General features: G+C 42.5%; 3 protein-coding genes across 3 annotated transcripts; 2 read left to right on the plus strand and 1 right to left on the minus strand.

Moving 5' to 3' along the window:
* The first annotated feature begins 1,046 nt into the window (after nt 1–1,046).
* pla2g12a (phospholipase A2, group XIIA) lies at nt 1,047–3,619 on the plus strand. The gene is made up of 4 exons (XM_080859116.1): nt 1,047–1,444; nt 1,711–1,787; nt 1,898–2,063; nt 3,083–3,619. Exons 1-4 carry the CDS (start codon nt 1,237–1,239, stop codon nt 3,199–3,201), a joined length of 570 nt encoding a protein of 189 aa, XP_080715242.1. The 5' UTR covers nt 1,047–1,236; the 3' UTR covers nt 3,202–3,619.
* Nucleotides 3,620–4,063: 444 nt separating this feature from the next.
* On the plus strand, nt 4,064–7,094 carry LOC308381523 (caspase-6-like; the record flags this gene model as incomplete). The annotated part of the gene is made up of 8 exons (XM_080859115.1): nt 4,064–4,091; nt 4,706–4,750; nt 5,210–5,249; nt 5,339–5,488; nt 5,680–5,756; nt 5,933–6,108; nt 6,223–6,373; nt 6,551–7,094. The coding sequence occupies 8 exons, from the start codon at nt 4,064–4,066 to the stop codon at nt 6,787–6,789; spliced, it is 906 nt and encodes a 301-aa protein (XP_080715241.1). The 3' UTR covers nt 6,790–7,094.
* Nucleotides 7,095–8,811: 1,717 nt separating this feature from the next.
* Nucleotides 8,812–25,524, minus strand: LOC308381891 (calcium uniporter protein, mitochondrial-like). Its single transcript, XM_080859531.1, has 8 exons — nt 25,246–25,524; nt 12,766–12,835; nt 12,035–12,205; nt 10,758–10,862; nt 10,175–10,335; nt 9,638–9,841; nt 9,163–9,279; nt 8,812–9,043 (listed from the first exon to the last, which is right to left on the minus strand). The coding sequence occupies exons 1-8, from the start codon at nt 25,354–25,356 to the stop codon at nt 8,966–8,968; spliced, it is 1,017 nt and encodes a 338-aa protein (XP_080715657.1). The 5' UTR covers nt 25,357–25,524; the 3' UTR covers nt 8,812–8,965.
* Nucleotides 25,525–26,950: the final 1,426 nt, after the last annotated feature.

Consider the following 26,950-nt stretch of genomic DNA (forward strand, 5'->3'; position numbering starts at 1 on the left):
CCTCACTGCATTTTAAAAAATGCTAAAAAGTGGGCAAGGGACCGAGAGGGGTTGAGGATGTAGGGGATCCAATTCTTGTGAACGATCAGCAAATACTAATCAGACTCACACATATGTAAGTTCAGGATGATTTTAAACAGTAGATGCCGTGCTGCCATTTTCAATCGATAAAATGCTGATTTAAAATAACGAAGGGAATTTGGTCAAAATTAACACCAGTATTAACAGCTTGTGTTGCATCACACTTCAATCAATCTCAATTTACAGCTTTTAAAAAAATACAATTTAGGGTGCACTTACACTTGGACACTGGTGGAACTGGAAAGGCTTTCTATTTATATCCTTATATCAAAGGAGCAGTTTCAAACCTGCTGGGTGAAAGCTGCTGAAAACCAGCATGAGCTGGTAGATGGGTTTAGCTGGTCCTATGGGAGCAATTTAAAGACAAAAGGATTTAGAAAACTGTCAACTTCACAAACAAGCATTTGCTTTGTCGTTAGCTTAGCTGTGTTTTATAGTTGAACACATATTTAAACTCGCATTTTGCAGAAGAAGTTACGTGGCATCTTAAGACCCAGTGTTTTGTTAAAGGCACCTGTGGTTTGGCTCAGGTTAATGTTGATTTCAGTTGCGGTTCATCACGAAGTCTCACAATTACCACTAGAGGTGGCTTTTTGTGCGTTTTAACTTGCTGCGTTGTGTTCGCGAAACCTAGGGCGATGATTCAGATGGTTTGAGGAGAGATTAGAAGGGTCACAGGCGCTTATGACACGTGACTTCTTCCGTAACATGCACGTTTAAGACAGTGTTTAACTCTAAAACGTAACCAGGCTCACGACAGAGAAATTGCCCATATCGGTTTTTTGTGACGTTAAGGCTGCCTTTTAAATATTCGTTTTCTTCCCTAAATGGATCCCATACAGAATGCAGGGTGTGGGGGTGCATCTACTTGGACCTTGCTCGGATGCCACGCTAACCTCCGTTACGCCACGAGGGATCTCATTGGTTTATTGTTTTGACATGACGCAAGTCCGGAAGTGTGAACTTCTTGGACAGAAGCAGTCTATGAAGCCGTCAGTTGTTAGGAAAGTATTACTTTGTAGTGCACCATTGGGTTAAACGCGCTATAGAAACAGTTCGATTTTAGGAAATTACGCCAGTGTTCCCTCTGTCAGTCTAAGCGGAATGTCACTTCTGTATAAGACTTTGTTATTGTTTTCGCGGGTGTAGGTTACTATGCACGTCGTTGCCGGCTTCGCGTTTGCAATGCTAATTCTGACTGGTGTGTTTTCATCCCAGCATAACCGCGAGCCTGAAACTCCAGACTGGCGAATGACTTTGAAAACCATACGAAACGGTATTCACAAGATAGACAAATACTTAAATGCAGCTCTGGATCTTTTTGGTGGGGATGATGGACTTTGTCACTTCAAATGCAGTGATGGTAAGGGCCAGCAAACTTTGCCCCTGTGAGAACATTTTACAAAACACAGTAACGTTTCTTATTTTAAACTACTTGCTACCTCACAAGGTGGGCCTACCTACCCTATATAATGTATGACTTACCATGTATATCCACGCTATAGCCACCTGGTTAATCAAAACCCTGAAAAACATAGCTGCACCAATCTCAGACCATTGGAATATCTTTGTAGATAGCCGGTTAGTTTGAGGTGGGAGAGCATTCATCTTTACTTTTGTTCCATACAGGTTATATACCCATACCGCGTCCAGGTTACAAGCCCCCTCCACCTAATGGGTGTGGGTCACCTCTGTTTGGGTTTAAGGTATCAGTGATAATACTGTTCATGTTAATACATAAGCATATTATCTTATATCCAAAAAATGCACTTATACTGAAATAACGCATTTTCCCCCTACATCTATTGTCTCAAAGTTTGATATTGGCATCCCATCCATGACAAAGTGCTGTAATCAGCATGACAGATGCTATGACACGTGTGCAACAGAGAAGCATGTCTGTGACGAGGAGTTCCAATACTGCCTGGAGACCATCTGCAGGAAACTGCAAAGGACACTAGGCCTGGACCACAGTGTCCAAGGTGAGCCCTTCCTGAGTCAATACAGAACCACTGTATCCATGGACTGTCTAAACTAGCTAGTATACTTAAGGAAAAATTAAGTGTTAAACAATTTGGGTTTCAATGCCCAGTGACTCTCAATAACACATACTAACAAGCTCAAGTTCAAGTGATTTTATACGTCATAAAATAAATTGAAGTGAAATGTAAAACCAAACTGATTCTAAGTGAGGCTTTATTTTAACATAGCACACTCTGTTCAATAAATGCAGAGGCATGCTACAGGATCAGATAAAGTGCCATGTTTTACCACTATATAGGGAAGACTACAAAAAAAAATCTGTATTGCGGTGCCACTGTATTTATTTTCTTCGTTTTCTTTTAAAACCTGATGATTTGATGACTGTTTTATTTTGTTGCCTCTGTGAAGCACTTTGAATCATGGATTTAAAAAAGTAAATAAGTAAATATGTGTTCTGTAAATAAAGATTACTATTATTATTATTATTATACTAAATGCAGATACAGAAACACTAGTGAGCTGAAAAAGTGCGAGTCTTGGTTCTCTGTAAGCATTCACCAGTTTCTTTCACGGTCATCTCCTTACGAGGTCTATACTGGAGAAACTGCACTTTAAGTGTTAAATGCTCTCCAGTCACTCATAGGTTCATTTCACCTTGACACAATAAATAATATTTTGAACTACAGGCTCTTGTTCTAAATGGATGCTAGTTCAGGTACTAGCAGCAGCATTTCAAGCTTTACATGTAGATCCCAATAGGCATAAGTGTTTGTTTATATAACCACAGATTTGGGAATGTGACTGCTTAGTCCATTTTGATCCCATTGGTGATAGGTCTCTTGCTTCCTTTTAGAAACAATGGAATATTGATCTTTAAAAAAAATAAATAAACGAAATAATAATAATAATAATACAAATAAATCTATATTCCCTCTACATTGTCAAATGTCATAATGCCAAATCAGGTGTGTAAATGATGTAATGACTTAATTGTTTGTTGCGCAATATCTCTTTCCAGCTTGTGAGTCTGCTGTGACTCTCCTGTTCGATGCGGTCATGCATATGGGCTGCAAGCCCTACATGGACAGTCAGAGGGCCTCATGCATCTGTCACTATGAGGAGAAGAGGGATCTGTGAAGTTCTACCTTGAAGTGCTGGGAATACACTGAAACTACCAGGCCTGCCGTTCAGGATTGAAACAGCAGATGACCTCCATCGTAGCACTGATCGTACCTGATTCATTATGACATGAAGAGCATGATTAAGCTAGTGTGTCTACTCTGTGACTGTTTAATGATGTCACTTCTGTGGTGTATATGAACTATCTCAGGGATTAAATTGAGTACATGAATTAGAGTGTTGTCAATTTTAAAGAAATATTATGTTTAAGAAAAGTTAACAACAGCTGTATATGGGTTAACATCAGTTACCTGAAATGTTAGTAGAACGTGTATAATGAGTTTGAAATACTACAAGTAACACGATGTTCCCCGAGGTGTACTTACACAACATGGCTGTTGTTATGTTGCGTTCATGAATGTTGAATGAATGGGTGACTGGGTTTGTGGGTGTTTCAGCTATGTCCTTTGCTATGGATTCATTTGTCAAATAAAATATTAGTGCATAATGCACTTTTTGCACAAAGCCAACCATCAAGACTTTTATATAATGTGTATGAGATGTATTTTGTGTAGGCTGGGACTAATGGGAGAAAAGCACTTGGCCAAGGATACTTGCGTGTACAATGTAAATCCACCAGGCCACACTGTTGGCAACTTTTAGGCAAGGGAACGTGGAGAGGGTAATTTCCCCCTCGCGTGGTGGTAGGACGAACACGGAAGTTGCTACGCATAGTTGACTGGCTTCAAAAGCAGCCAATCGTGTTTTCCTCATGTCAACACTTATCCAATGAGACAAGCGGTGATCATTTCTACTAGTACGTCCAACTTCAGCGTTGTGTTAACAACATTTGTCGATCTGAAGGCAAGCAGGAATTAATATGGCGAGTCATGCGACAGATACACCAGGTAGGAGAATACTTGCAGAAAATGATTTGGATAGACTTGTAACTGTTTCAGTATCTAGTGATGTAGGGAAGGTTCTTCTTGATGTTGCCAGGAAGGTTAGCTGTGTTTCTCAGAGGCAAAAGGCATCACAAACATTAACCACTCGTTGCCTAACGTTACCCGTTGAAGGTGTATTGATTAAGTTTAACACCGTCAAGACTGCTGAAGTTGATTCTAGTTCTAGTTGCAGTCGTTTTGTTGACTGAAAGTTATAGGCTGTGGGACACATTTCATCTTTAAACATGCATGTAGTTGCAACCATGGTACCACGGTCTTGATATGTGTTTATAACTAAGTTTTGATGATATTATTCCAATCATTTTAGTTTCTTAATCACTCGTTGCCTAACGTTACTCGTTGAAGGTGTATCACCCTGGTTTGATTAAGTTTTAACACCGTCAAGACTGCTGAAGTTGGTTCTAGTTCTAGTTGCAGTCGTTTTGTTGACTGAAAGCTATAGGCTGTGGGACACATTTCATCTTTAAACATGTAGCAACCATGGTCTTGATATGTCTTTATAACTTAAGTTTTGATGATATTATTCCAATCATTTGAGTTTCTTAATCATCTTTCAGGGAACGTTGAAAAGGACAGTACGTCTAGCGGACGTATCATTTCAGGTGAGTGTTTATGACTCACGTTATCACCTGGTCTACGTTTTACAGGGTTCATGCACTATGTGTTACCTACAGTAGTATACGAAATCGAAACCTTGGTGGCGTGCACCAGTAATATTTTAAAAGATCTGAAAAGAAAAGTCATTCCATCACTTTTAAAATCCCGTCCTTTTAAAACCCCTATGCTGTCTTGCGCTCTGTCACCAGGCCATTGAACCCCTCAGGCACCAGGTGCCTGTGGACAATAGAGGGTTGACCTCTCCGAGCCAAAATGCTCAATCCTCTTTTAGGGAGTTCACCTTAAAAACTTGCTGTGTGGTTAGGGTTAGAGGGTAAAGATAGACATTTTAATGGCTTTGTAATGAGAATGGACGTTTTGAAAGCAGGCCTGTCAAGTCTGAGCTTGTCATGCACAACAATTGCACAATGATCTCTGTCAAATTGAAACCATTTTCATCTCAGGTGTCACCCAGAATGTCACAGAAACCGATGCCTTTTACAGGTAAGAGTAGCCTCCTGTGTCATTTAGTGAAAAGGATTCAAAACACCATATAGACAAAACTTAAACAAAGCGTTTTATCCTTTTTCCAGCTCTGTCTCCCTGGACCCTGGCGAAGAGTACAAGATGAGCCACAAAAAGAGAGGCCTGGTCCTCATCTTCAATCAGGAGCACTTTTTTTGGCGTCTGGGGATGCCTCCAAGGAATGGCACCAACATGGATCGACACAACTTGGTCAGAAGGTTTGTACCTATGTTCGTATTTTATTGCATTCAGTGATGAGCTGTCATCCACATAACAAAGCAAAATAAACGTAGTGCTGTGCTTTATTTGCTGTTTTAAACAATGAAGTGAGAAGGACAGGACTAGAGACAGAAGTGACGAAACAGAAAAAAAGTGCATACGCACACTAATTATTACAGCGTTGTCTTAGATTCGAGGTGCTGGAGTTTGAAGTGAGAGCCTATGACAACCTCAAACTGGAGGAGGTGTTGACCAAGATAAGTGAAGGCAAGTACTCTTCTATAGAGAAAAACATGCTACCTGCCATCTCCATAAAATGTCACTTAGCCTATAATAAAACTTTGAACAGCACGTACTGTATATTTTTTACTGGATTTATGTAACTATGTATTAGGCACAGATTTGTTTCACTTTCACTTTAGCTGAGACTTTCCCCTCCACAGCGGCCGAGGACGACCATACGGACTCTGACTGCTTTATCTGTATTTTCCTGAGTCATGGGGAGAATGATCATGTGTTTGCCTACGATGGGAAGATTTGCATCCAGGATGTGACGGGTCTTTTCAAAGGAAAAAAATGCCCAAGCCTCGCCGGGAAGCCCAAGATATTCATCTTACAGGTGACGATATAGCCAAAATCAACTCTTATCTGCATGTTCAGCTGAACCTGCAGATCTCAGCCGAACCTGCAGATCTTAATTTGTGTACCATACCTGGTTATCTATTGATCCTAGGCGTGCCGTGGGGACAAACATGATGACCCAGTTACCCCCATGGATGTGGTGGACCATGACACAAAGACCAATGAAGTAGAGGTCGACGCTGGGGTGGTCTACACTCTGCCCTCTGGGGCAGACTTCCTCATGTGCTACTCAGTGGCAGAGGGTGAGTTAACCTCCTGGATACGCTAGATACACAGATCTCATCACATCATATGTTGCCAGCCATATCAGATTTGAAAAGAAATTGTTAATGTTATCAAAATACTAATTTTGTTGAGGAAAATTTACTGAAATTAATGTTTCTTTGTTATTGTCTCTTTTTTTTTGCTGTTTTGAAAAGGATATTACTCCCACCGTGAAACCGTAAACGGCTCATGGTACATCCAGGACCTGTGTGAGGCCCTGAAGGAGCACGGCCAGAGCCTAGAGCTCACTGAGCTTCTGACGCTAGTCAACCGCAAGGTGTCCCGACGCAGTGTTGGCCGATGCAACGATCCTTCTGCCATTGGAAAGAAGCAGGTGCCTTGTTTTGCCTCAATGCTCACCAAGAAGCTCTACTTCAGGCCTAAGAGTGCTTAGTGTCTCCATTCGTCTGTAACACACAGGGGGTTCGTGACTTCTAAAGGGTTTTTATTAATGTTTTTCATCATGACATCTATTCCAAGTCATGACTATCGGCAACAGATAATCAGACACAATGGTGCATAATATTGTGACGTTCAAAAGTCCTTGCTAGCAAAATTTTAAACTTTTGATTTTAAGAATCTCCTCCATATCCTTTTCACAGAAAACTACTACATTATGGGAAGATTGCTGGGTTGATCAAACTCAAAATATTACATAGTACCTCATGTGTTCTTCATACCCAATTGAGTACAGGAGAATGCAAGGCAACCAACATATGGTTGCAGCAGGGGCATATAATGAATTACTTACTTTCTCTACGTTTTGGGGGAAACCTAAAGGTGTGTAGTAACGTATGGGTCTTAATTATGTACAGGTTTTTTAAGACCATTTATCTGATATAAACAGTAATTTTTGGGGTAGAAGATATCCTGAGGAGTTAAATAACCAGCTTCAAAACCCCTGCAATTCTTGAGAACCAAAACCTGAAATACCAGTTCAGTTCATTACGTCATGACCTTCCAATCAGGCATTGTACCTACATGGACCTCCACTATGTGCTTTCAAAAAAGGGAATTACTGTTAGTTGTTGTCACTCCAACTTTGATTCGTTAAACCCTTTTACCATATTCATTTCCACTGGAGTATCTTGTTCTCTCAGCATTAACACACTGCTTAAAGGCACCCAGTGCAACATTAGGGCATCAAAATGGAAATATTCTGGAAAAGACAATCTTTATATTGACATTTACTTCACCATATTAGCACATTTGCAACATTGTTTGATACTTTGGGCATTAAAAAGAGCGCTAAAACTAGCCTCAAGAGCGTAGTCCTTTATTTATTGGTGCCACCAATAAATAAAGATGTGGAAAAAAAATGGCCTCTCCCCACCGGCGGCGCTGGCAGCGCGATTTTCTAACAGCTCTCACCACACAACGACGTCTCATCTTTGCTCCTTGAATGTCGATATGTAATGGTATGGAGTTATTGAAACTTACTACGTGTAAAAAAGACTAGAAATGTAATGTTTATTTTTTCCGAGTCTCAGGCCTCTAATGTTGCACTGGGTGCCTTTAAATATGGAAAGTACCTCAGGGAGTGGGGTGTCTTAGGTGCTGTTGGAACCCGCTGCAGTTCTGAGATTCCTCCTCCAGAAACAAGAGCTTGACACACACACTCACTTTTGCCGAGTCATCTATGCGAGTGTCTCACTCCGTGGCCCTCCACTATTAATTCACTGGAACAAATATTTACCCTGGTACCCAAATTGAAAGCGCTGGGTAAAAGCCTTTCTATATGTAGCACAATGATAGTGACCTTGAAGGATTCCACAGTAAGATGTACTGATCCTTTTTTTGCTTTACAAGTTAACACAAACATACACCGACGATGTGCCTTTTGTACACACTTAACAACCACTCAGGACCATTTCAGAGCTAGATTTATACCTGTCCTGTTTGTTTTTATATAGCAAATTCCTATAGCCTTTCAGAGCAATATATAAGGCCACCATATTCGGTACCAGTTATGGTGGCATCATTAAGCTGTACAATCTGTGTAAAGGCTTGGCTTGGCTATATGTGTCATTATCGGTAACAACTGGTCAAGAGAATTCTGTTTAAGAGTCATAGTCCTTGAAATGAACTATTAATCAGAGCCACACAATCATTCCTCATGTTGAGTGTATCTGTACTTTAAGCCGATGTTTACAATACCTGTATGGTGTATGGTGATGGGGGTTTGCACTATCCATGAGTTTTGAAGACTCCCTTGTATTTTGTTTCCTCTTTTTAAGTGCAGTTGGGTAATGTACTATGTGGTGTAATTTTTAGATTGATTAAGTTGACTAGTTGAGGTGCAATAAAAATGAAGATTTTTACTTCAAGATTCCTACTTAATTATTTGTTCTGGAAATTCTGCTCAACACATACAAACAGACAGTGTTTTATTATATTCTGGACATGGAGACAAATGTTTCTTTCATCTTTATTTCAATAATTCCAGTTCTTGAAAATGTATTGGGTAATAGGATATTGTGTAATAGGACATTGGCTGTCTTTAAATGCTTTAAAATGAAAAGGCACCATTATGACAATAAAAAAAGCGTTCCATCCAGCATGAATCATCTTCAGTTCGGGGGCTGGATCTGGTCAAGGGGCAGCTGGAGGTGATTTGGGTTCCTCAGACGTCGCAAATCCCCCTCCACCTTAGGGATTACACACGGGCACACAGGTTACATTTGCTCATAGACATCAAATAAATGAATAAGATAATATAAAATAATAATAATAAAAAAAAAAAAAGAGTTGACAAGTGTCTCTCCACCTCGGTCAATTCCTCCCTCAGATGATTGTATCTCTCCACATTGAATTGAGCTCTCCGGGCACCCTTGTAGAAATAGTGCAGGTACTTTCTGTCTTTAGCATCCGGATACACATAGTCCTGCAGAACAATGGACAATAGTATAAACAAGTTTTACTGAAAGGTGTAGCTTTAAAACTAAGCATATACTTTCTGCTTCTGCCAAATGTTGCTTACATTTCATTTACATTTCATCATTTAGCAGACGCTTTTATCAAACGCGACGTACAAGGATGTATACACATTTTTTTTTTTACATGTATTACACTGATGGCACACTGCCGGCAGAAGCAATTAGGGGTTCAGTGTCTTGCTCAAGGACACTGTGACAGGGAATCGAACTAGCAAACCTTCTGATTACCAAACGGCTTCTCTACCTCCTGTACCAATGTTGCTACATTCATAACAATGCCTGTGGTGTGTGTGGATGGCCCATCACCTGCTTGGTGAGGACGTAGTAGGCAAACACCCCGATCCCGGTGGAGGAGGTGAGGAAGTAGGTGACGGGCTCCATGACGTCCCAGGAGTAGACCCACCAGGTGAGCCAGGCCAGCGCGCCGCCCTGCACCGAGAGCAGACCCAGGCCCATCCACACCGCCCCGGTGGAGCTCAGCTCCGCACGCCGCGCTATTTGGGCTTTTACCTGGAGCGCACACACACACACACACAGAACCACACACACACACACACACGTACACACAGAACCACACACACACACACACACACACGTACACACAGACACACACAGACACACACACACAACCACACACAACCACACACACACACGTACACACACACACACACAGACACACACGTACACACACACACACACGTACACACACAGGCACACACACACACACACACACAGGAATATACCATGCAAACAAACAAGAATGAGAAATAATAATCATATCTCTGCACCTCAGACAGAAACATTGTCATGCCCAGCAGATCCTATACTGGTCGGCAGGAGCACCTTCTCTAGTGGGCTGAGTTCCTGTTTGATGGTGTCCAGTTTCTCCAGCAGCTCCCTCTCCTTCAGGATGTGGTGGCCAGGGAGGTGGAGGGCCGTGTGGAGCAGGTGCACCATGTGCTTCACATCCGCCATTCCCATGGCATGCTCATGGCTGCTCGTCTCTGAGACATGGGTCACATTCAGGAGGAGACATGGGAGAGAGCCCGCTCAGTAAGACATGCTTATCCATTTCATGTTACTTTTTAAACCATTTTTTATTTTCATTTTTCAAGTGTCAGACCTTTGAAAAGTGCTATATTAATGTGATGTATTATTAATAATAATAATAATTATTATTATTATTACTTGCTGACTTCACTTGCTGTTTTTAAAAAACATTTTTGAAATATCAAATCAATTTCGAAGCATTTCAATGTTTGCCTGAAATGTTTACTTTAATGCTCACTGAAGCATGTGTTGTTGTGTACAAAGCCTTAATTTCAAGTCAACAGTGCAAATAACAAACATGTACCACCATTACAAATGTTACTGCAACCAGTAAACACCAAACACTATTATTAGCATTACAAGGAGGCCACTATACCTTCCTGTGCTGTGTGCACATTGTAGACAGCGTCATTGATGACCAGCTTGAAGTTCTTACTAAGGAGTGTGCCAATGGATGTGGTACATGCCACCTTCTCCCCTTCTGTAAGTACAACATTAAGCAGAGTTATAATCTATCGGCCCCCCTAACAGTCTCTCCATACGTTAGATATTTGACTGAACATCATGAGGATGGTGCGTTATTTAGCACATGTTCAAATTCACTTGATCGGTGTTGATAACCAGACACAGCTCAGGAAAAGACGTATACCTAATTGTAATCAAACTCCAACCAAATCAAACTTTATTTTGACGGCGCATTTCCATTAGGTAACACAATGTGCCTCACAGAAAGGGGGGGGGGGTTTACAAATACTTGTAAAGAGACACAGATTTTCCAAGATAAATAAACACATAAATACTTCAGCGATTGATGGGCGAAATTAAAATGGTATGTCTTAAACGCACGTTTAAAGGTTTCCACCGTTTCAGCCATTTTTAGATATTCTAGCAAAGTATTCCAAAGGCTGGGGGCATAGAAACTAAAAGCTGCTTTTCCAGGTCTCTTTGTCCTGGCTTTTGGAACGGTTAGGAGTTCCGTGCCAGAAGACCCCAGGGATCTACTGCGTGTGTACCTTCAGAGCATGTCTGTTATAAACTAGTGATCTATAGACTAGTAAGAGAATCTTGAAATCTATTCTGAAACTAACAGGTAACCAGTGCAGTGATTTTAATACTACCACTAATCCTTTAATTCTACCCAGTTGTCTGGTTTGATCTATAATTGCAAACAGGCTGTGGGATCTGTGAAACCCTTTGAGATAGACACACATATGCCAAGACACATGAAAGTTGTGATTTTAAATCAAGGTTATTCCACCAAATATTGATTTCTGAACTCTTCCTAAGTTAAAGCATTAGTATTGTGTAGCTTAAAAATGAATATGAGCTTGTTTTCTTTGCATTATTCGAGATCTTTTTTGCTATTTTGACCAATTGTCATTTTTCTGCAAATAAATGATCTAAATGACAATATTTTTATTTGAAATTTGGTAGGAATGTTGCCAGTAGGTTATAGAATAAAACAAAAATGTACATTTTACTTTAACACATACCAATAAACAGTAAAACCAGAGAAACTGATAATTTTGGAGTGGTCTCTTAATTTTTTCCGCGGCTGTATATATCATTGCTTGATTGTGTCTGTTTTGAAAAATTAAACCATCTTTCATTTTGTCCTGTGCCACCATCAGGAGTGTGCCTGTGTAGACCTACCTGTTGTGAGTACAGCTGCAGCTGTGATCCCAGGGTCCTCCCTGTGCAGGTCCTGTATGAAGTCGTTGACCGTCATGAGCATGGGCCTGAGGAAGAAGAGGCAGGTCTCTCTCCTGGAGGGCAGTGGGAGGGCCACCACGGGGCGGCCATGTTTGTACTGCACCGACACGTCTACAAAGGAGTCCAGAAGATGGGGGACTGGTTACTTTAAAGCAGCAATACGGAGTTCTGTTCCAAAACTAGTACGCAAACGACCTAAAAGGCATGCAAAAAACTTGGTAAACACCACCAACAGCCAAGCTGGCACTGATAGAAGCTTGCCAACACACTAACTGGTGGCTTGTGGCAGTTTAGCTGGCCATGTCATGCTGTGTGAAAGCTTTTCTTCCATTTTTCAAGGGTGTACCAGCCGGTTACACAGAACTACATAGGGAAAATCCTGGATGGCTAGTGGGGAAGACACAGGTGTTTATCTGTCCTTCACATGACAATATGCTATCAACGTTAATTTGAGGGTGGTACCAAAACTAGTTACCTGTACAACCATTTTACCTGTAAATTACTTTAATACCGGACTCGTCATTTAACAATGTGTGATCAGTAAAAGGAGCATTTCATTTAGTTTGGATAGACAAGAGGATATTCCTGACTGATCCACTGGAGGGCACTCTGACAGAAAGGAACTGCACTCATGTGGGTGGTGTGTGATAGAAGTGACGTCTGTACTGTACCACTGGAGGGCGCTAGAGTGCTGCAGAAGAGAACTTGCTGGCATCTCCACGGAGGCAGTCTGGGCTGGGCCTAAAACAAAAGCAGAAGTCAATGATTATTTCCATATAAATAATAAATAATAATAATAATAATGGATTTTATTTTCTATAGCACACTTTAAAATACAAAGAGGTCTTCAAGGTGCTTAACATGGTCACATATCCAGCAACGTCAAACACTATTTATATGGAGGCACGACACAAAAATAGGAAGTTTGTGTTTTATTGCAAATCAGTCAGTTACTTAGGATGAGTTGTTTTTCCTGTGGAGCAATAGAATGTCCCCCATGAACAACTGTTCAAAGGAGGAGTTTAAAATGGCCATCTTATCCAAACAATCTTTCACCTATTAACTTGGGTGTGGTGTGGGGATATGGTGTTTGCATGCTTGGACTCGCTGTGGATGAGTCAACACAAAGGTGGTTCATAAGAGCGTACAGCTCTGCCAGCTGACACTGTAACAAGCAGACGGGGGGGGTAGAACCAGACATGAGGAGCATTATTAAAGGTGACTGCCTGTCTCTCAGGAGGATACATGAGGAGCATTATTAAAGGTGACTGCCTGTCTCTCAGGAGGATACATGATGACCAGCAGTATTAAAGGTGACTGCCTGTCTCTCAGGAGGAGGCTGTGGTGGTCCCATGTTGAGATAATCACCGTAAACCTAGTTTGGTTTGTGAGACTCCATCGTACAGTCTGCAGGTTTGTCAACATAGAATGCACCATTCCTCTACAGAAGGTCACACAAGAAGCACAAAGGATGGGTCTTTTCACTCTTCTCATTTTGTCTAGAATTGAAAGACAGGTGATTTACACCATTGATTTTGCTGGTAATCAATGATGATTTATGCACAGCTACCTAGGTCATGTATTGATTAAATCAGTACTTTTGAGAAATCACAGAATCACCGTCTACTGCACCTCTGCATTTTTGTATTGGTTTTCATGAAGACTATTCCATAAAAAAAGGAACGTCTGGCATTCAAATGACATTCAAAGCACATCCACAGAATGCATTCTGTGCTGACCTCATATTAGAAACACATACTACTTAAGATGTCACTTGTGTGTAAATTAATTGGTAAGATGAATAATGTATAAATCCCGGTCCGTGTATTGCTGAGCTATGCTAGGTTGAGATGCCATTGAGACAGTAATAGTACTCTGTAGTGCATCAATAACCACTGTTTAATTAAAATGGAGCCTAACTGACTCCCATAGGGGTGAAGACTGATCCATTTGTCTAAAGGAGCGTTTGTCGTTTTTCCTTAGGAGATAATCTTTCTTGTCCGCTTGAATTCCAAGTAGATTCCAGTGGGTCGATAACGGCCACACTCTGCGGATAAGGCAGCTGTCCTCGCCTCTTGTCACAGTGACATAGTGGGACTTGGGGGCCAAGCTCCTCGTCCTCTGCCTGGGAGGTCATTTGATCCATATCAAGACCTGAGCTCCACACAATCAGGTGAACGAATCCTATGATGGCACAGAGGGGAAGAGGGCTGGGATCTGGACACCCCCTTGAACCAATCAGGACCCTAGGACTGTGGAAGCTCTTTTAATGAACCAATCAGACCCTAGGACTGTGGAAGCTCTTTTAATGAACCAATCAGACCTTAGGACTGTGGAAGCTCTTTTAATGAACCAATCAGACCCTAGGACTGGGGGTGAAGCTCTTTTTATTCCCAAGTGGCTTCACCTCACGTTGGAACAGATTCACTGATTGCTCATTTGCAGCATGGGGAGATCTCAGCCCTCTTCGGATGGATTAAATTGTAAATGTGCCAGTTAAAAATAAAGCCTAAATCAATGAATGTATTGTCTGTCCTACATAAGCATATTCGGTAGATGAAAAAAGGTGCTTTGACTAACAAATGAGGATGTTGGGTGTATTCTAGAGGAAACACAACTAGTGTTGGTGTCCTTCAATGTCTGCAACAAACTCCTGCGCATTTTTTACCAGTCTGTTGTGGCCAGCGTCCTTTTTTTATGCTGTGGTGTGCTGGGGAGGCAGCATAAAGAAGAGGGATGCAGGGCGACTTGACAGGCTGGTGAGAAAGGCAGGAGCTGTTGTTGGCACCGAACTGGACTGCCTAACAACAGTGGCAGAGAGAAGGACCTCATCGGACAGGCTGAGGAAGTCCTTTGTCCCCAGGGCCATACAGCTTTATAACGCCACGCAGAAGGGGAGGGGGAGGGAGATGGACTTCTCTGCATGAGTCTACCTCAGTCTGCCCTCACCTTCTCATCTCACTTTATTCCATCCCACTGCCCATCCTTTTTTACTGGCTACACTAGCCCCTTGGACAGTCTTTACTTTTTTTTTTCTATTTCACTTTGCACAGGACTCTTTGCACTGTCCACACATGCACATGAACACTCTTGCACTACCTTCCACTACTTTCAACACTGTCACAAGTAATGCACACTATTATATAGGGCCAGATCTATCCTGTACCTGTAAACACCCCACTCCCTGTGTACATGTTCTCCCTATGTGTATTGTATTGTATGTATTGTGTTTATTGTGATGCATGTATGTATGTTTGTGAATTAAGTGTAAGCTACTGGATGACCTTAATTTCCCTCGGGATCAATAAAGTATCCATCTATCTATCTATCTATCTATCTTGTAGCTGTAGCATATTCCAAACTATTTTATTGGAGCATCTATGCATCCCGATAATAGTCTGTTCAAATTAAGTTTGGCTGACATCAGCAAAATACAGACAGTATGCTTCTCCTTGTCCAAAATGCAGACAGTATGCTTCTCCTTGTCCAAAATGCAGACAGTATGCTTCTCCTTGACCAAAATGCAGACAGTATGCTTCTCCTTGACCAAAATGCAGACAGTATGCTTCTCCTTGACCAAAATGCAGACAGTATGCTTCTCCTTGTCCAAAATGCAGACAGTATGCTTCTCCTTGTCCAATTGTAAAATAGAAAACCTTTGCATAGCATGCGAGGCGTAGCAGAGTGGTGCCCTTGGATTGCACAAGTAACTGCAAGGAGCTGCTCTCCAGCTAGAACACTAAACTTCCTCCCTCCCGAGACCCGTCAGTCGACAGACACATTGTACTTTATCTGTCAGAGCAGAGGCCTGCTGCCTTCCTGTTGTTCAGACTGTGCCTCTTGAGGCTCCATAGATGCCAGAGGAGGAGTGTGTAATGATGTCTTCATTCAATTTAATATGCCAACACCCTGCTCCAAAGTTGAGCTATTCTGTGGCTTACCTGTTTTATTGCACTTTACCTTTTTAATCTCTTATTTTTTTTCTATATTCTTTGAATTACCAATGTATATGAATTGTGCTATATAAATATTCTGCTCAGCACTGCGGGAAACTAAATTAGATGGCAAAACAACACCTAGGCCTACGGTATTGACTATCAGATTAGGCTAGAGATGTTCTGAACCACACATATAGTCAAAAGCAGAGGCTCTAATACTTCACTGAATATGACATCAGCTTACACAACTAGTCAAATAAACTATGACTATTCTTTGTTATTATTTAGAGTGGAAAGGCAAGTAGCCAAACCTCTCAATGCTGTACCTTGCGAGCCACTGAGGTTTATTTATGCGCGGCCCGGCTGATTAAAGTGGCAGAGTGTTCACTGGGGTAATTCGTTTGCGATTTGGAGAAAACAAAAGCGAGATACTGCCTCAGTGCATTCTCATTAGATTCTGTACCATGCTCGGGGTGTGTGCAGCGTGACAACACCACTCAGAATGTGTGTGTGTGTGTGTGTGTGTGTGTGTGTGTGTGTGTGTATGTGTGTGTGTTTGTGTGTTTAGTGGCACACACCATCAAGATGCTAATGAGAAAGGTGCACGCGCTGTGAAAGACTAGGAGCAGGAAACGTGCCATCAGACCCGGTTGCTAGGCTGTTTGTCTCCCTGCCAAAGACCATGACTTCATTTCTCACTGGAGAACATGCGCGAGACAGGAATTCCAGAGGCTGACAAACAGTGTAGGCTTCAACGGTACAGCTGATGCTACCACAAATGTCTTAATAATAAGCTCAATCCGATGGCCAACAAACCAATAAAGTTCCTTGCAAGTGAATACAATGTGCTTCCATGAGGAACTATGAACAGGAAGAGCTTTCAGATGCATTCAAATGCAAACCTGTAAATAACTGGTGTTCATAGCCCATAGTCGGCACCTGAATAACTAACATTCATAGTCCATAGTCGGGACCTGAATAACAAGTGTTCATAGCCCATAGTCGGCACCTGAATAACTAACATTCATAGTCCATAGTCGGGACCTGAATAACAAGTGTTCATAGCCCATAGTCGGGAATTAAATAACTAGTGTTCATAGCCCATAGTCGGAACCTGAATAACTAGCGTTCATAGCCCATAGTCGGGACCTGAATAACTAGCGCTCATAGCCCATAGTCGGGACCTGATTAACTAGCGTTCATAGCCCATAGTCGGGACCTGATTAACTAGCGCTCATAGCCCATAGTCGGGACCTGATTAACTAGCGTTCATAGTCCATAGTCGGGACCTGAATAACTAGCGCTCATAGCCCATAGTCGGGACCTGATTAACTAGCGTTCATAGCCCATAGTCGGGACCAGATTAACTAGCGTTCATAGCCCATAGTCGGGACCTGATTAACTAGCGTTCATAGCCCATAGTCGGGACCTGATTAACTAGCGCTCATAGCCCATAGTCGGGACCTGAATAACTAGCGTTCATAGCCCATAGTCGGGACCTGATTAACAAGCGTTCATAGCCCATAGTCGGGACCTGAATAACTAGCGCTCATAGCCCATAGTCGGGACCTGATTAACTAGCGTTCATAGCCCATAGTCGGGACCTGAATAACTAGCGCTCATAGCCCATAGTCGGGACCTGAATAACTAGCGTTCATAGCCCATAGTTGGGACCTGATTAACTAGCGTTCATAGCCCATAGTCGGGACCTGAATAACTAGCGCTCATAGCCCATAGTCGGGACCTGATTAACTAGCGTTCATAGCCCATAGTCGGGACCTGAATAACTAACGTTCATAGCCCATAGTCGGGACCTGAATAACTAACGTTCATAGTCCATAGTCGGGACCTGAATAACTAGCGTTCATAGCCCATAGTCGGGACCTGAATAACTAGCGTTCATAGCCCATAGTCGGGACCTGAATAACTAGCGTTCATAGCCCATAGTCGGGACCTGATTAACAAGCGTTCATAGTCCATAGTCGGGACCTGAATAACTAGCGTTCATAGCCCATAGTCGGGACCTGAATAACTAGCGTTCATAGCCCATAGTCGGGACCTGAATAACTAGCGTTCATAGCCCATAGTCGGGACCTGAATAACTAGCGTTCATAGCCCAGTCGGGACCTGATTAACTAGCGTTCATAGCCCATAGTCGGGACCTGATTAACTAGCGTTCATAGCCCATAGTCGGGACCTGAATAACTAGCGCTCATAGCCCATAGTCGGGACCTGATTAACTAGCGTTCATAGCCCATAGTCGGGACCTGATTAACTAGCGTTCATAGCCAAAAGTCGGGACCTGAATAACTAACGTTCATAGCCCATAGTCGGGACCTGAATAACTAACGTTCATAGTCCATAGTCGGGACCTGAATAACTAGCGTTCATAGCCCATAGTCGGGACCTGAATAACTAGCGTTCATAGCCCATAGTCGGGACCTGAATAACTAACGTTCATAGTCCATAGTCGGGACCTGAATAACTAGCGTTCATAGCCCATAGTCGGGACCTGAATAACTAACATTCATAGCCCATAGTCGGGACCTGAATAACTAACGTTCATAGCCCATAGTCGGGACCTGAATAACTAACGTTCATAGCCCATAGTCGGGACCTGAATAACTAATATTCATAGCCCATAGCCGGGACCTGAATAACTAACGTTCATAGTCCATAGTCGGGACCTGAATAACTAGCGCTCATAGCCCATAGTCGGGACCTGAGGAGAAGGAGAACATATGGGCAAATGAAATTAACATGGAATTGGTCCATAATGGAAGTGGTTGTCTGCCACCTGTTTCCAAACAGACACCGAAACACTGTGGATTCAATTTGAGTCATTTGGTGCCTGTCAGCAGAAGCATAACAAACCATCACAATCAAGCTTTACGTGAGAAAGAAGCATTCCTGTGGTATCAGTTTGAATAACTGTGCATTCCTTTTATGGACCATCAGCTTCACCCCCACCCCATGCTTAGCTAATGTGTCTAGAAAGCAAAGTTGGAGTGTAATTGAACAAATTATTTAACTTTTTTGTGAAAAGCTCATTTCTCAGACATATGATTTCTAGTAGTAATTTTCTTAGTTTCCCGCGGTGCTGAGCAGAATATTTATATAGCACAATTCACTGCAGAGGAAAAGCTGTGAGGAAACATCTCTTGGTCCAATGCCTTCCTCAGCATTTATTATCATTGAGGATTATTAGCATCATTGCTATGTCCGTTCTGCAGCATTCCGGGTTCCAGATCGAGTGAACCTTTTGAGAGCACAGTTATAATAATAATAATTCATTTTATTTTTAACGCACTTTTCATTCAAAAGAATCTCAGAGTGCCTACCTATTATAAACTAACTATAATAATACAATAATATAAAAAAAATGTGTTAACATAAGCATAATAGAAAACTTAGTGGTTCTAGATTTAACACAAGGCCAGAAATGCCTTCCTGAATAAAAAATGTTTCTTCCTCTGCTGTCCAGTGTCGTGTTCTTCAGCCTGTCCTGCTCTCATGAGCTGACAGTGAGTGACCATGGAGACGATGAGAGCCATCATGCATCACAGCCAAGCTCATTTATTCCACCGGCCCCTGTGGCTTGCAGGCCGTTATGGGTGCTGTCAGCGCTGAAATACGGCCGTGGACCCACCGCCTGCACCCCTCCAGCCTTACCCAACTCTCCCCCCCACAGGCTCTTCATTACGGCTAGCGGCCACAGCGTGAGCACTGGGGCCCGGGCGAGTCTGACAAGAGGATGTATGCTCTCTCCTCGCTCGCCGACACAGCCCAGGAGGCTAACAGGGAAATGAACTGGTGTGATAAGCCCGCCCCTCCCCCGCCATCCCCTTCCCCCTGCTTGACACCATGCTGGATGAAATATGGTGATGCCATGTTGAACCAAATTACAGAGGCGGTCATGGTAACTGCACTTCAACTGCACTCTCCTGTGAAAATCCATTTGCATGCAGGCTTCTGTCTAAACACCCCCTTTCTCCTTCTGCTGTTACTACCTCCGCCAAGGAGGTTATGTTTTCACCCCTGTACGTTTGTTTGTCTGTTTGCCAGCAGGATTACGCAGAAACGCATGGACCGATTTCCATCAAACTTTGTGGGGAGATTGGGTAATATAATGGCAATAATTGATTATATTTTCAGATGTCAAGGTCAAAGGTCAAGGTCACAAGGCGGAGTTTTGCATTCTCTGAATGCTCCCATTCTTGTTTTAGATGGAAACAGGGCGGGCTTAAAAGGTGAGCGGCTCCACACAGTAAGGTGAGCCTAGTCTTGTGGGTGTGCCAGTGGAAGAGCAGGTCTGAGTAGAACCATATTGGCCAAATAAATAGCCTCAAGAAATGTAGAGCACAATGGAAATGTTCTTAGTCGTCTGCTCTGTTTTTGGTTGTGTTTTACATAGACGTGAAAGTTGTTTGTCGAGTAGGTCGAGTGGAGGTAATGCATGACCGATCATCCCTAACAGGCCTACAAGGCCACCTCTTTAAAGCAACACTATGCAACAATTTGACACTATTTGAGGTATGGTTTTATAGGCGACTGGTTTTGGTACCATCCTCAAATTCATTTTGATAGCATATGGTCATAAGAAAGAAAAACACCTGCACTATGTAATTCTGTGTTCCTGGCTGGTACACCCGGCAAAAATGGAAGAAAAGCTTACACAGCATGACACTGTCAGCTATACTGCCAAAAGACACCAATTAGTGTGTTGGAAAGCTTCTATCAGTGCCAACTGGGCATGGTGGTGTTTGCAAGGTTGTTGCATTGCCTTTAAGGTAGTTAGCTTGCTAGTTTTGGAGCAGAACTACTTATTGCTGCTTAAAGCCTGCATTTCACACACAGTGTCTTAAAGTTCAAAAGTTCAAAGTACTTTATTGTCATTGTCACAAAGACAACGAGACAGTAGAGGCAGCAACAGACTTCTTCCACAACTAAATAATAATAAATAACAATTAATACATAGATGAATGAATAATAAATAGATGAATGAATAATAAATAGATTAATGAATTAGGCTGACAGTGTTAGTCATAGCATACTGATGCTTCTGCACTGCAACAGTAAGTAACAGCTTATCTGCTTCCTGTGGTGGTGACTGAAGATGCTGAGTAGTGTTCAGTAAGCCCCCTGTCACCATAGTGTCATCAGTTGTGATGGTGCCAGTTGCTTTTTTACTGCCAAATGACAGTACACAATCCAGAAAGTGAACCCTTTGCTTTTAATTCAGCTATGCAGCAATTTATCAGGAACGATAACATCAGAGTCTAAAGTCCCCAGGATGAGGAGAGTTGCATGAAAGCTGGCTAAGCGGTCTGAAGCACAAAACCAATACAGCAAAGAAATGAATGAATTAGATCTGACTCGTCTCAGAAGAGCCATCAGTGCAACATTGATCATTTGGATGATAGCATCCAGTCAATATGCTGTTTAACTGAGCACGTCTCTCCCCAACTTCCAGTCTGCAGGCACAGCCACAGTCCCACAGCTGACTGACACTCGCAGTTTAGAAGAGGAGAATAAAAGCAGTCAACTGTCAACGGACCTTGCCGTCGGATATTAAACTGTCAATCTGTAGCTGTGCATTTCAACATGTATCAGTGTTAATAAACACAGAATTAGGAGAACCATAACATCCTGGTTTCATTTAGCTATGAAACATCACGGTCACACTTCTGGACTCATTAAAGTCACTGCTCTCTCTCTCTCTCTCTCTCTCTCTCTCTCTCTAGGAGCACTGAAAAGGGCAGGGGGGCAGTGGGTGCACCTGTTGACGGACATGCCACGCTGGTATGCCCATGCTAACGAGTGCTAATGCGCCCCCTGCCCTGCAGACACACACACACACACACACACACACACACACACACACACACACACACACACACACACACACACACACGCCATGCCAGTCCCCCTCGAGAACTCAGACACAGACGGACAGCTGTGACTCACTCCTCTGCCGTCATAACAATATGGGAGAAGGGGTTGAGGCCCAGTGCTTATTTATACCCACCGCACCGCACTGAGGTCTTACACTCGAGTGCATTTCACATTCGGCTTTTCCTGCATGCCAATGCATGACTCACTGAACAGCGGGTTTCAAAAGCCTTGCGACGGAGCCTGATCTCAGGCAGAATGTTCCCCATTTTTAACCCAACTAAAATGGCTAATGATTAAATGTAAACAAGGTAGGGAGAAAATGTATGACTATTCTTTAAACCTACACCATTATATCATCAGTAGTGCAGCAAGGTGCCTTTAAGCTATAGGAGATGGCAAATGTCTCAATGATTCAATTAGGAAAACAGAAGATGATTTGTACCATGCTTTTATTCACACTAGCCATATCCTTTGATTTCACTATGACACGCAGTTCAATGTTAGAGACAGGGCTGATATCTCTGAATGGGGACCTACAGTATCCTATACAGTGGTGATGGTACTGCAGCCCAGCATCAAGCCAGGTCAACCCACTGAATTTGTGTTGAGGAACATTAATTTGGTAACAAATCCTAGCAAGCCCGGAATTGAATATTAAACTGCAGTGGGTTGTCTGCCAATACACCATACAAAGCTCCTGTGCGTGTACTTTAGCTGGGTCCTTGACTCAAACTGTGCTTCCTTTAGCTGGGACCTTGACTCAAACTGTGTTAACTTTAGCTTTGCAACCATGATTATGAAAAGGTGGAACATTGCTAATAAAACAGATCAAGGGTACATGAAAACGATGGTTATGAAAAAATACCTTATTATTCACACGTGTCTGTGAACATGAAGTGAGGGCCGAGCACATTTTAATTACCACCTCACCAAGATGACAAAAGCTCTTGCCACAATAGGTGCCTGAAATGAGTACACAACAGAACAGTAGCAGTTTGCCTATGTGAGGGGCTGGCAAGAACTCAATTGAGAAACTGGTCAGGTAAGTAGCCACAATACATAATATAACACTTCAAAATGGGCTTGATTCTTTATTAAACTGAATTACATTAAAACTCCAAGGGAAGATTTAAAATCAATTTGCTATTTTGAATTAATAATCATTTCACTACAGTTGAACATTATAACACTGAAACTTAATTTGCCCATCTGATGCTTTCGAACGAACATGAGGTGCACAAATAAGCTGTAAAATCACAGGAACTGCCATCTGTTATTAAGTAGAGGCTATGGGCTATACATTAGAGACTTGCAGAATAGACAAGATTGAGTACAACATGACCGAGCACAGCCCTAGAGGACAAGGTGCTATGAACCAAGCAATGGCTGGGCTGATTTATGCGAGATGAGTCCTGTGAATGAACCTGTCTACCAGAGGTGAAATATGACCCGTCCACGACCGTTGTCTTCTCTTGTCCCAGGAATGGGGGAAGGGAAGCAATCTTGGCTCCTACTGCAGGTATATTTATGTGATGCCATCGCAACCAGTGAAGCATACTCCAAGATTTTTTTTTTAGGCCTATTCATTAATGCGTAAGTGGTGTTATATAACTACACAGCACAATGCATGCGCTTGCATTTCTGCATCTACAGCACGCGGGCCAACCTTAAGTCTGCCAGCACTGATGCATGAAGTGGAATGCATAAGTGGTGTTATATAACTACACAGCACAATGCATGCGCTTGCATTTCTGCATCTACAGCACGCGGGCCAACCTTAAGTCTGCCAGCACTGATGCATGTAGTGGAATGCATAAGTGGTGTTATATAACTACACAGCACAATGCATGCGCTTGCATTTCTGCATCTACAGCATGCGGGCCAACCTTAAGTCTACCAGCACTGATGCGTGTAGTGGAATGAGAGGACAGATCTGGCCTGACATGGCACGGGCCCAGGGGATGTGTGCACAGGCCAGCTTTGTCTCAGAGTCAGCTGCAATCTCACTAGCTGCATGTCCGCATGTCGGGCATGAAGGTACGGTACAATCCGACGGATCCACACTACTGTCTAGACAGCAGCAGCAGCAACATGTTCCCCAGTCATCTCCAGACAGATCAGAAGGCCCATTTAATCACGGAGTAATCGAGTCAGTGGAGCCCGCTCAATCACCAGGAAGAAGGAAGGATGGGTGTACCCATATTATCCAAGGGGATTTAGGTGGGTGGCACAAATGTGGTTGGTTGCCTATTCTGTTATGTGACCAACATTAAGTTTTCCCAGCTTATTTGCTTTTGGTTTGATTTAGAAGACCCATTACTGAGTCCCAGAGCCCAATACATGAAGAATGAACCCCAAATAAACTTAATCTAAATGGCAATGCTCTGTACAAAGCACTGCTGCATAAATTCAGATTTTAGGTCTGAATCACGTAAGCTGAGCAAAGTCAACAATATACCTCTGCACTGCAAATCATCAATAGCCTATGTGTCAACATTTGTGTAACCCTTTGAGCCTGTCCTAACAGTTTGTGCTTGAAAAATGATGTGTTCCCGTCTATTCACAACTATACAGGTTATGTTTACAGAGCAATCCTAGAACTACTCGCAGATAGGCCTTTGCCAGAAGTCCTGTGTGCTGTTTAGATGCTTAGAGTCAGCAGCCTCGAAATTAGGCCTACCAGGTGCATTCCTAAATAGGTGTTCCTTCAGGTTCAATGTCAGCATTATCCATATTTCAAAGGAACATCAACTGCAGCTGTCTTATTGCTTACTGTTGTCACTGCTAGAATTAGTTCAGTGTTCAGTGTAATCAGAACTGTAATGCGAGTCACATCCCAGTTACACTTTGGCCGACTGGCCCGACTTGGAATACAGAAACAGCAAGAAGAAGACATCGTGCGCAGACAACTCCAAAAGTCGTAAGAATGTGAGGCTATAGCCTGCTTCAATGTGCAACGCAAAAAACACAATGTACTACATTCTACAAAGCTAACTGTACCGAAGCGGAGACAAACGTGCTGAAACACCCAAATTCCACCATTTTATGGGTGGAGGGAGGGAGTAACTTCGGTTAACTTCGCGATGTGTTATGTTTATTTCCTGTGCGCACTATGGCATAATGTTACGTTCGTCTCATCAAAGGAGCAGCTGACAACATTAACAAGTTTGCCAAAAGGAACTTATCTCCTATTCGCCCAACAGTCCCCCTAGTATTACAGATGAAAATGTTTTAGCGAACCATTTGAATAGCCCACTGTCGCACGTACAGCCAAGCAAGTATTGTAGATTACACGAATCGTATTTTACACAAACTTACCTTGTGGGTCAAGCGGACAGGACTAGCAGTTGTTTTCAATAGTGAGCGGAGTGGTATCGCGTGCCTAATAACTCCAGCCTGTAGTTTGGCGACCAGTCCTATAGATGCCATCTCTGCTATTAGTTCCTGTGCTGTATCATAATGAAGCGAGCACAGTTCGGCACTTGACAGTTGTTCATATATAGCCTTGTATAAATGGCTATTTCAAACGACGCCCTATTGATCAATATACTGCCGCTATGTAGACGTCCTCTTCCCCCAGCGCTGTTGAAACAGAGGCTGTCTTGCACTCTTGTGACGATTCCACTATTCAAGTCTAAAAGCGCCTCCTATTGGTTGAGTAGATTCTTTGATGGTAACAAATCCGGAAGGTCGTTGTGATTACATTTCCCTACGAAAACATACTGTCCGACTTTTATCAAATGAAGAGCCATGTCACATTCGCAGTTGAATGTAGGCCTAATCAAACAGATTCCGAACACTTATTGCAGTGTGTGTGTGTGTGTGTGTGTGTGTGTGTTTCACTCAGTCTACTCTCTCCTTTTCCACAGGAATGATGCTGGTGCCCCGCTGTGTCTAATAGAACGAGGGACAGAGTAGCCAATAGCAAAGACATGCTACAGGGATTCATTTCTTGATACAGTAACTCCCTGGGCAAAATACCCATGCAATACTACCTGCAAGGTATGGGCAGCTGGCCACCTCCAGCCTACTTTGGGATTTTTCTTTTTGAATATTTTTTCATTCTTCTGTAAGGAATCCTAGAGTTTGTTACGTGTCTCCACCTGTGTGGAAATTAAGTTATGCCTTTTGTTATGGGCGCCAAATCCAATGCACTCTAAATGGAATGCGGTCTGTATGTCATATTCCAGGTGTACACTTCATAATACTTGCATTTTGCAGGTTATAAACGTCACTGCTTAGAGGTAAAGGAAAGTTTGAAATATTATTTTATTTCATAGGGTATGGTAGGCGAGCAGAAAGAATGCTCTTTATTTAGTAGAGTAAGGTAACACAGAAACTAATTAGTTTAAGGGAACCTGTCAGACTCTGCTTTGTCAGCCCCTCAGGCCAGATTGATATTTGGCTATTAGCTCACAATTGGAAACCAATAAGGCAGCGGCTAGCACATTGAGAATAAAGTTATTTATGTGTCTATGACTCTGTTCCAGCTGCTGTAAGGATACTGTGAGCCAAGAACAAATAGAGATTGCACTAGTGCTTCCATCCTCACTGTAAACGGACTGTCGCAGATGTACTGTCACTTTAAGCTCAGAGTGCACTAGGGACCTGAGCCAAAGCTTAGTGCCAGTATGTGTCAATATTCATGAAGGACAGTGGGCTGTTGAAATTACAGTATTTATCTCTGCCAAAACTCGTGATGGATAGTGGGCTGGTGATATTACAGTAATATACCTCTCAATACTCGTGAAAGACAGTGGACTGTTCTCGAACACTCATACTCAGACAAAGATTAACGTTAAATAAAGAAGATTATAATCACAATACATCTATGACATAAACACGGTGGCATTTCAAGTTATATGTACAAATCACATAAGAACCTAACAGGCAGGTATTTGCATAGACCAATGAGATATACACAACACATAGCACTATGGCTAGGCTAACAGCTGTGGTGTATTACTCCCATAATACACCGCGGCATAACAATAACACTAGTCCGCGTAGCGGCATCCCAGCT

The sequence above is a fragment of the Sprattus sprattus genome (assembly GCF_963457725.1).
Source record: "Sprattus sprattus genome assembly, chromosome: 20".
NCBI classification, from domain to species: Eukaryota; Metazoa; Chordata; class Actinopteri; order Clupeiformes; family Clupeidae; genus Sprattus; species Sprattus sprattus.

Bases quoted from the DNA above. Each gene is read 5' to 3' on its own strand.
- LOC308381891 (XM_080859531.1), bottom strand. From the start codon at position 25,356: ATGGCATCTATAGGACTGGTCGCCAAACTACAGGCTGGAGTTATTAGG. The intron at 12,836-25,245 runs GTAAGTTTGTGT...CTTTTGTTTTAG, and splicing joins CTGTCCGCTTGACCCACAAG to GCCCAGCCCAGACTGCCTCC. The intron at 9,842-10,174 runs GTGCTCCTGCCG...TGTGCGCTCCAG, and splicing joins AACTCAGCCCACTAGAGAAG to GTAAAAGCCCAAATAGCGCG.
- pla2g12a (XM_080859116.1), top strand. From the start codon at position 1,237: ATGCACGTCGTTGCCGGCTTCGCGTTTGCAATGCTAATTCTGACTGGT. The intron at 1,788-1,897 runs GTATCAGTGATA...ATTGTCTCAAAG, and splicing joins CACCTCTGTTTGGGTTTAAG to TTTGATATTGGCATCCCATC. The intron at 2,064-3,082 runs GTGAGCCCTTCC...ATCTCTTTCCAG, and splicing joins CCTGGACCACAGTGTCCAAG to CTTGTGAGTCTGCTGTGACT.